The sequence below is a fragment of the Leptinotarsa decemlineata genome, unplaced genomic scaffold, assembly GCF_025532065.1.
Source record: "Leptinotarsa decemlineata unplaced genomic scaffold, Ldec_3_MD MMD2_P_RNA_scaffold_5, whole genome shotgun sequence".
NCBI classification, from domain to species: Eukaryota; Metazoa; Arthropoda; class Insecta; order Coleoptera; family Chrysomelidae; genus Leptinotarsa; species Leptinotarsa decemlineata.
The window spans coordinates 7,214,826-7,224,764 of record NW_027412532.1 but is presented as its reverse complement, the minus strand read 5'-3'; the positions used below and the strand labels follow the sequence as shown (position 1 = coordinate 7,224,764).

Below are 9,939 nucleotides of genomic sequence, written 5' to 3'. Positions count from 1 at the left end.
TTCGATAGATGTCACAAGCTACCTATGATTTTGTTGTAAAGTTTGATTCAAAACTTCTGGAATTGCATCCATTTTTTCATAAATAAAGATTCCAAAAATACCATATGAAAAATAGAGATTATTGGTAGATTTTTTAACAGATTCTAGAATTTACAAGGGTTATGTGAGACTATCCTCTTTCGTAAGGGATGGGCGTGCGCATGTTTGTATTTTTCAATTTAGCGGGGGTTGCTGGCGCCACAAATTAAGTTTTTGGCCGATTCAAAAGGAAACAGAACGTCAGTTGTGTATCAACTCCGAAACCATTTCTACTGATCAGAAATAATAAAATGAGCTACCTGAAAGTAAGTGAAAAGTGCGAATAAGTGATTTATTCAGATATTTTGTAGTGCCCTATAAGAAATGAAGGTAATTATCAAAACAATTTTGAACATTCACAAGGACATCCTGTATGTTTGAAAATCATGTTTTCGCATAGTAGGCTACTGTCACTTAAAGTAAAAAACTGTTCATTTCTTAACATTTTTTCCTCACGGTTTAATGCTTTATTTTGTTCCAATTTATCGCGATGGAAAAGTGAACCGTTCCCGCTGTATCTTTTAAAAAGAGCATTCGTTAAAAAGTAAAGAGTAACAGTTTGCAAAATGAGTAACAACAATCTGATAATTCGAAATAGTTTCGATGAAAACCTGACACCTATAAAAATAGAATATATTAATCCAATGGATAGCGGAAGAGTGGTTTCTCAAACATTTCGGCATCCTCCAGGTCAACCTCCATCTAAAGTACGCAAAATTAGTTGTAATATCACAACGAGTTTTCCGAAAATCGCTATTAAAAAAGAAGACGGCATTAAATGTCACTCTGGTGGAGAGGTAAGAAATTCAAAAAATTGGGCTCAACCGGGATTTGAACCCGGGACCTCTCGCACCCAAAGCGAGAATCATACCCCTAGACCATTGAGCCGCTATAAGTAGAATGCAAAAAAGTTTTATCATCAAGTGTTGATTTATTTAAATGAAAAAATTCAAAACTTACAGGTTCTTCTCGTCAATGGATGTTGGGACACGTCGAATAAAATTCCCAATATCGTAGCAGAAATGCATAACTTCAATACAGAAGATTTCAGTAACCTTCGAAACGGTGACGTAGTTCAAGAATCTTCTAGAGATCTCACCAGTCCAAGTCCAAGAAGTTCTGACAGCGGAATCGAATCGGATTGCACGGATGGAAGTCTTTCTTGGCTCCTAAATTATAAAATCCATGAGTTACCTCCAGTTCCAGGTACATCATTTCTTTTTGTTTTTATTCTTCGAATTTTGCCATCTAAGTACTTTGAAAATTTCGACGTAGAAAGAGACTAAACTTGTAGTTTCACTTCATACTCCGTAGAATATGTTTATTTTAGCACTTCTTGCGAATTGTTTGAATTGTGTTCACCTGTTTTTGTTTCAAGTTATCATTGCCTAGGAGGGCAACTCTCGATTTTTCATTTCTTATATTGGTCCAGGACGATTAGACTTTTCCTACTGATAAAAATACAGACAGTTATTTTTTTTTATTGGAACTTTATTTGGGAGCAAATAATTTACTGACCAGAAGAAGACGACCCATGTAGGAACTTTCTAATACGAATAACACCCTCATATTGGAAAACTTACGTGAATTTTTTTCGATATTATTGATACTACGATACATTAGAATTCTATCTACCTTTATACGGGAGATATACTACCTACCTACCCACATAGTTTCTGATTTCTTGAAATATTCTGCTGACGCTTGCTATCCCATTATTTTGATCGACCTTCATATTATCATATATCTTTCTATGTTTTATTATTGGTACCAGTGAGAAAAGATTAATCTACCCTTGCCTGTGCCCTTGCGAAGAATGGTCTACTACTATATTTTGCTGTCTAATGCCTTTCAATTAGAATATTTTGATCAAAACTTGATAATTTCATTTCTGTATTGACGGGTATGTTATTATTGCCATCAATGACATAATTTGAAACTACCTACCTTTTTTGGAGATAAGTTTACTCTTGTAATCTTTACTTAAATTTTTTCTCAAACCAATTTTTAGTCAAAAATTAACTCGACCCAATTTCCTGACAACCTAAATTGACAAAAAATTATATAACATGATAATAAATGGGATTATTGTGATATGAGGGAGAAAGGGAAAAATAACATTGGAATTTTCTACTGAATCTCATAATTCTTTTCTATTGATGTGTTATTATTGTCACCAATGAAAAACATTGAAAGTACCCCTTTTGGGATTGTTAATATTATGGGAAAACACCAGAATTAACTACCCACAGAAGGGGTAAGTTATAAACGGAATATTTCTATAAAACTTTATAATTTGATCTCCGTCTTGATATATTATTATTTTCATCACCAATAACATTAGTTGAAACTACCTCTTTTGGAGGTAAGTTTACTCTTATAATTTTTGCGTTAATTTTCCTTCAAACCATTTTACCTAACATTTTCTACAAATTGTCAATTATTGAAAATTTTCTTATCAAAAATCAACCTAACCGCCTAAGCTTCACCTAATATAATTAAAAAATATAATATATATATTAGAATGATCAATAAGATTATTGTATTCCGCTACCAATTGGAAATTCCTAGCATATATTATAAAAATTCAACAGAAAACTACCCATTACAGTGGGCAATTTCAACATTTCTCATTCGCGGCAATAATAACATTAAAAATTATAGAATTATGAAGTTTGATACAAAAATCCCTATGTAATTTTTCTTTTCGTCCTCCTGTACCATAATCTTATTTATACTTATGTAAAACATTTTTTGGATAAGTTAGGTTAGAAGGTTGGGTTGAGTTGATTTTTGGTAATGAAATTTAAGAGAGAGAATAATGAAGTTCGATAAAAAAACCCTGTTTTTTTTCTCTTTTTCCTTGTATATACCATGATAATATTATTTGTCATTATTGTTCTGGCAGCGCAGCGCCAGAACAGCTCGAAACAGAACAGTTGGTTTCGCAAACCGACGTCATACAGTGCGTTCATTAAATACCACCATGGCCACATGCCTGGTTAATTTTTCGAGCTGTTTTGGCAGCGCAGCGCCTTGGATCAATTTGCTCAGACTTTTCAGACGTTGGTTTTCGTGAAAAAATGAGGATCTTGTAAGAAATATAACTGGCTGCAATTCAATTACCAGATTGGTCGTACTGAGCCAAAATACCCTGGGCTATTACCCAGAGAAACTTATATGAACTTTGGTCATTTATTCCAATGCCGGAATATCGGATGAATCAACACGTTTTATATTTTTTTAGATGCCACGAGCTCAGAAAATACTGGTACCCCAAGAGGACAGTTCCAATCGCATTTAATTCAGGTAATTTTATTTTTAAAAAGTATATAAACGCCCCTTTGTTTCTTGCACTACAACATTAAAGAGTGTATGTATTCGATTTCATGAAATGTTGAGATTATCACTATTTCCTCATACATTTCGGGAAACATAATACGAATCTATGGGTTCAAAATCAAAATTATCATGACCCTGTATACATATAGGTACCATATATCCTCAAGATACCAGAAATGTTCGTAGAACAAAAGTATAAACAATATGAAAACGATATTCATACCTATAACTTTACTAAAAACTTTATGAACGTTATAAGTGTGAACATTGTTTTATTATCATGATCAGTGTTATTAATTTTTTTCAAGTAATGGGTCAGTATATCAATAATATAAGATTAATATTTTCAATTCATCAGTTTATTTGAATAATTCATGATGACAACGGAATACTATTTTCAGTTACATTATATTTGTCATACTTACTTAGCTTGTTCACTGTTGCTTGTAATCTCGATGTATATGAACTAATCTCAGAACAAATCGAAAGTGGTTGATAATGTTTCATGGTGAGTTTCATTATTTCAGAATCTGATGTTGCTTGTAATAGTTTGTTTCCCTCGAAACAAAATTTGAGATGTAGATTCTTATATACATTGAAACATACTCTCTGTGTTTTAATATTCAAATGCATCCGAATCTTATTTACTTGTATCTTTTTTTCGCATTGTTCACCATCGCTATTGGAATCACTACACTGGAAAAAGTCTGCGTTGTTATCACACTCGTTGGTACTTGTCCAAGGACGCCAAATTTTAAACGGATAATACAAATTTTAAGTAATTATAACTGCACCAATATCGAGTTTCAACACTCAAATCGCGATCAGATTCTGAACTGAACACGACGGCGATAACCATTCCCGCATTCCCGATATCTATTCGTCGCCGTAACATAACTTCAAATTTAATTTTATGAATGCCGCATTCAGCGGCGGTACATTAGAGGGGTCAGCGACGCAACAATATTTGTCAATTCATATATTCAAGAAAAAGAACAAACATGCGAATGCCTCTTTGCATATAATTCAATTTTCCTAAACATTAAACGTCATTATCCATTATCATTACAATTTTTAGAACAAGATATCTTTGTATGTACAGCCACTGAAACCATAAGAGTAACGTTTATAAACATCAGGTTTATTTTTTATTCAGGTGCCAAGAGTCAGTGATAACTTTGCTCAGCCTAACGACGCCAAAAACAATCAGAATGGACATTCCTACAGATATTCTGGTCCGAAGAAACCACCTTTTACTTATACAGAACTCATAGAATACGCATTGAGCGAGAAAGGGGAGCTTACTGTGTCCGGAATATATCAATGGATTTCGTGAGTATTTTTTTAAATTATAAACAAAACATAATAAATCCACATTGAAACTCTTGAAATCTTCACCAAACTATCAGATGCATATATGAATTATCATACTCATAACATATAGTAAATTTGTAAGAACAATTTTTTTTTAATTTCATTCATTAACAAATAAATCAAAAATTTCAAATATAAATTTCATAGAAATCAATAATATTCCTAGTCATAACACTAGACAAACAAAATTATCATCAGTTAGGTTAGGTTAATTCACTTAAGATTCAAAATACCTTTATAACTATAAAACTATAATTAACACTCATATTAGCATGTAGTTATACACCAATAAAGTATTCAAAATCAAGAAGAAGAAGAAAAAGAGTTCACAATATAAAACTAATCACTAGTACTGTATGCCTAATAAACAGCATTGGGTTAATTTCTGAAGTATTCAATTAATTTCGAATTAGATAATATAATTAGGATGTAGAAATCCTGACAAGTTATGGGGGCTCAATGTCTAAGTGAAACACCGTTCTTGTGAGACTTGGTTAGACCATACAGATGAGGGAGGCTTGCTGTGGTGCGGTATCAGCTTTTCTCACAACAAAGTAGATCTTTCTTTCAATTCCGCACCTTCTTTTGTATCGATGCAATAGGATATCGAGATCAATATCCATCATTTTTCCTTGTCTTCAGGTAGAATCTTTATAGCGTTTTTTCACAGGTGATTTTCGAATTAGCTTAATCAGGAGATGATTAGTATTGTTACTTGGGTACACCAATAATTGACTACACTGATTATCAAACTTAACTTTATTTTACTTCAAATACAACAAACACTTCAACTTAAAATTTCAACTATTACCTTAATCGCCTTACTAGATCACTTCGAGTACCGCACTGTAACGCCCACTTGACTGTGTGAATGTCTTCGCCTTACTTGATCACTTCGCGTATCGCACTGTATCTTTCACTTGACTGTGTACTTGACTGTTTCGATATGCCTGCAGCCAGCGTTTGAATATCGTTATCGAACATCGTAGAATTTTCGCCGAAGTTCCATCGACATCTTTAGCATGACTCTCGCCGCTTCTCGAGCGGCAGGGAACATTGGGCATTCCCGCGCTCTTAGCTACGTCACGTTTGGTTTTTGGTTACCAGTGGCGGCCGGCGTTACATTCTTTCGTGCATGATCTACAACAGTATCTTCAATTGACGTATCTTTGTTATTTTCCAATGTTCCTTATCCAAAACAATCGAAGGATATGTCAGAAACAAATGAACTATAGGTGGTGAAGTAGAGGAAGAGTACATCCAGCCCACACATATTTGTATGGAACATAATTGTTTCCAGTTCGAAAATGGCTTTTACCAGCAGCATGAGGATATGGCAATGGACAATCCGTTGTCCCTATTCATGGCTAATCTGTTCATGAGTAGAATTGAAATGGAAGCAAGAGAAAAGTTGGATTACTTTCCACTAACTTGGATCCGATACATGGATGATGTAGTTGCTATTTTCGGCACGAATGGGAGTAATATAAAGGATTCGTGACTTGTCCTAACATTAAATACCCGAATATAAAGTTCACATATGAACTTGAAAATAACGAAGAGTTATCATTCTTGGATGTTCTCGTTATAAGAAACACCGATAAGTGTTTGAATATTATTTTTACGTTTTTTCCGTGAGGTGACCAATAATTGACTACACTGAATAATCAAACTTAACTGTATTTCACTTTAAATACAACTCCAACTATTATTCGAATGCCTATCGCCTTACTAGATCAGTTCGCGTACCGCACTGTAACTTCCACTTGACTGTGTCGATATACTCGTGGCTAGCGTTCATATATCGTAATTGAATACGCTAGAAAATGTTGCCGGAATTTCATCGAAATCGGTAGCATTATTTTCGCTACATCTAGAGCGGCAGCGAACATCGTACATTGGCGCGCTCTTAGCTATGTCACAATTGGTTTATGGCTACCAGTGGCGGCCGGCGTTATTTTTTTTAGGGCACGATCTACAACATTATGTATACGGTATAGAAAGAACACTAGCACTTTCAGATATATCCTTGACAGCTCCCACCACTGCTCACAACAAAACATGGCAGGACCAAACACAAGCACTACAGGATCATCCTTGAGGCGCTCGAAAGATGAAGACTCAAAATTTATAGTTCTTCCATACGAACCAAAATACACCAAAGGATAGGTTCAAACTTTCGAAAAATTGAATATGAAAGTCGCTTTCGAGGCTGTTCCTACACTTCAACAACTGTTGGGCAACCCCAAAGTGCAACATATGGGATTTACGAAATGAGCTGTGAAGATTGCGATAGAAATTATGTTGGTCAAACTAAGCGGACTATGATAGCTCGATACAAGGAACATATTCACATATTCAGTTGTATAGACTGGAGAAGTCCAGTGTTGCGCAATATGTCATAGAGAATGATCATAAAATGAGTGAGGAATGTTTGAAACTGTTGAGACCGGTACATAATAAATGTTTAGATGCCTTAGAAAGTTTAGAAAAAGAAAAATGTGGAACGAGTTCTATCAACGGTGACAAAGGTCTCTTATCTAACAGCCCTTTTTTAGCACTCTTACGTAATCCCTGGTAGAAAACAAATAAAGATTACATAACAGTCAGGTAGCAAATAACATTAGGTACTAGAAATTTATTTATTGGCCCTGTTTATGTGAAGTAATGATTGGTCTAGTCCTAGTCGTTGGTAGTAGCAGTCTCAATTATTTCCTGATGATATATACGAGAGACAGTATTTTTGTTCGGGCGAGGAAAACGTGTTTTCAATTGATCCATTTTACACCAGAGGTTACGAATCGATTTTTTTCTAATTTCTCGAAAACAGGAAGCTGCCAAAACGTCACTCCGGTTGTATCTGCCCTTTATATGTGTTTGTGAACCTGATTATAATTGAAGTGATCACGAAAAAATATAATGTTCCGTTTTGCCCCTGCGTGTATATAAGATAACAGTGACATACATAAATTAAATAGGGTCGGTTTCGAAAGATGACACTCGATTCCTTAGCTTTGGCGCGTGTTTCTCGGTACCAGTCTCCGGAGTCACAGACCTGTGGAGGAACACGATTTATAGAATCATAACGAGCAGAGTTCGATGGAAAATGACGAATAAAGCAATGCCAGGACGTAGAAGTTATAGGTTCTTATGACACTACTGCAGTCTGGAGATGAGAAAAATATTCAATTTAATGTTTTATTTATTGCGCAGTGATGTGATTTGTGTTAATTTGTACAAGTTAGTGAATTTTAAATTATTTCAAAATAAAGAATCTTCAGAACATCAAAAATCACAGTACCTGTAATATGGTTCTGGTTATTACTTTTTGACATGTATCGAAATATTTAAACAAGTTTTTGTAGATGATTTGTAAGTTGAGTAGGTTTATATATGGTCAAATACATTCATATATCTCTCTTTCCCTCCACTTTTCTAGCTTCTCAATTTTTTTAATTTCTATCGAAAATTTGCTTGCACACATTTTTTATATTTTTCTAACTTATGAAATTATGAATGTTTTATATTGATATTTAATACAGTTACTTAAACTTGAGAGCAGAGTTAATACTACATTTTTTTTCATGCCTAATAATTTTTAGCAATATGAACACTTTCGTTTCACTAATCAGTTGTGTCGATTCTATCTGTATCTGTAGAGTAGGGAGGGTGAGTGTAAGCCCACAGCACTTAGGCTCCATGTGACCCATTCTACACCCTCCCGAGGTATTGTCCTCCTAGGTCATCGTCCATCCTGTCCATTCCAGGAAGGTGGACAGGTCATTTGGAGACATCTCCTTTATATCGGCAGGTGTAGGCCAAGACTCGCCGAACACACACTCTCTTATTGACGATAACTCCAGGCATTCGCATAGGACATGCCTGACAGTCTCATCTTTCTGTTCACACATCCTGCATAGATGTGTGTCCACTAGCAGCCCCATATTATGGAGGTGTTTCCTCAGTTGACAGTGGCCAGTCAGAAATCTTACTGTTAAGCCTAGATTTTTCCTGGTCATCGCCAGATATTTTTTCAGCGCCAGCTTCCCAGGGTCTCCCAGGGTGATCCTGGCAAGGTTGCATTCTTTGATCCCATCCCATCTCTTTAAGGATTGAGCATGGGTGTATCATTTGGCTAGTTCCGCAATTGTCGAAGTCATCAGGCCGTGGGTGCCACTGGGTCCTAAAATTCTTAGTCCAGCCGCTTCCTTGGCTAAAGAGTCGGCAATGCGATTACCTTTACTCCTGTCGTGCCCTTTATCCCACCTCAGGATAATGGCTAAATCTTGGTGGCACTCTAGTACTAGCCCTGAGGTAACACGTTGTGTGTTCAAGGCTAATAGGGCTTGTCTGCTGTCAGTGCAGATTGTTATGTTTTTGCCTGAAATTCCTTTCCTGGTTATTCCTTTTGTGGCGATTGAGATAGCAGCCAGTTTTGTTTGAACCACGCAACGACGGCTCGTGCATTTGAGAACAGGGAAGGCTAAAGTCATAAAGACTATATACACACAGAAAAGCCAACCGGAGGCGTGAACATTTTTTGGGGTACCGCACCTATTTAAAGAAAAATGCGTAATATTTGCATACATGCAAAAAAAAATTGTAAATTTCCGAAAATTATACGTATAAAACTGACCATTAAAAAACCAAAAACAAGGAAAAAGGGTTGTCTTTGAGTTATTTAATATAAATGAACTCTTCTCAGTCAACAAATAATAATACTCTTCTCTTCTAATATAACAGTTTCGTTAAAAATTGCTACAAATATTTTATAAGCACAAGTACTTAATTATGCTTATCTTTGACATATCTAAAAACGATTGAAAGTTGTGATGTACAGGTAATATCGGTAGTTTCATCAATTTCCTATGCAAAAAAAGAAACACAATCTCCTTGCTTATATTTTCCTTAATAATATATGCCACACTGTCTATAAGTTCATTTTGGATGGTTTTTGAGGTGCCCGATTAATCGAATCTTCGGTTTCATTGTTTCCGCGAAAGGCTAATTCTGGGGAACCCAAATAAATCGTAATATCGATAAGTCCTTTTAAATTCGAGCGATTTTCTCTAACCTGATTATTAACAGAAATTATGGCCTCTTTCTGAGCTGTATCTAAAGCTGTTTCTATATTTTGTTTGCTAA

General features: G+C 35.2%; 1 protein-coding gene and 1 non-coding gene across 5 annotated transcripts in view; one reads left to right on the top strand and one right to left on the bottom strand.

Moving 5' to 3' along the window:
* The window catches only part of LOC111517201 (uncharacterized), a 130,056-nt gene that overhangs the window by 95,449 nt on the left and 24,668 nt on the right, over positions 1-9,939 (top strand). Inside the window, exons 1-4 of one of the 4 annotated variants that reach the window (XM_074169418.1) lie at positions 285-408; positions 1,041-1,284; positions 3,326-3,387; positions 4,577-4,752. In XM_074169418.1, coding sequence (XP_074025519.1) covers positions 403-408; positions 1,041-1,284; positions 3,326-3,387; positions 4,577-4,752 — 488 coding nt within the window. In that variant the 5' untranslated portion in view covers positions 285-402. Of the gene's footprint in view, positions 1-284; positions 409-487; positions 876-1,040; positions 1,285-3,325; positions 3,388-4,576; positions 4,753-9,939 lie in introns of those variants that run through there. The other 3 variants (XM_074169417.1, XM_074169415.1, XM_074169416.1) reach the window with 3 other exon arrangements.
* On the bottom strand, positions 895-966 carry TRNAP-UGG (transfer RNA proline (anticodon UGG)). Its single transcript has one exon. It is a non-coding gene; the product is annotated as a tRNA-Pro (tRNA).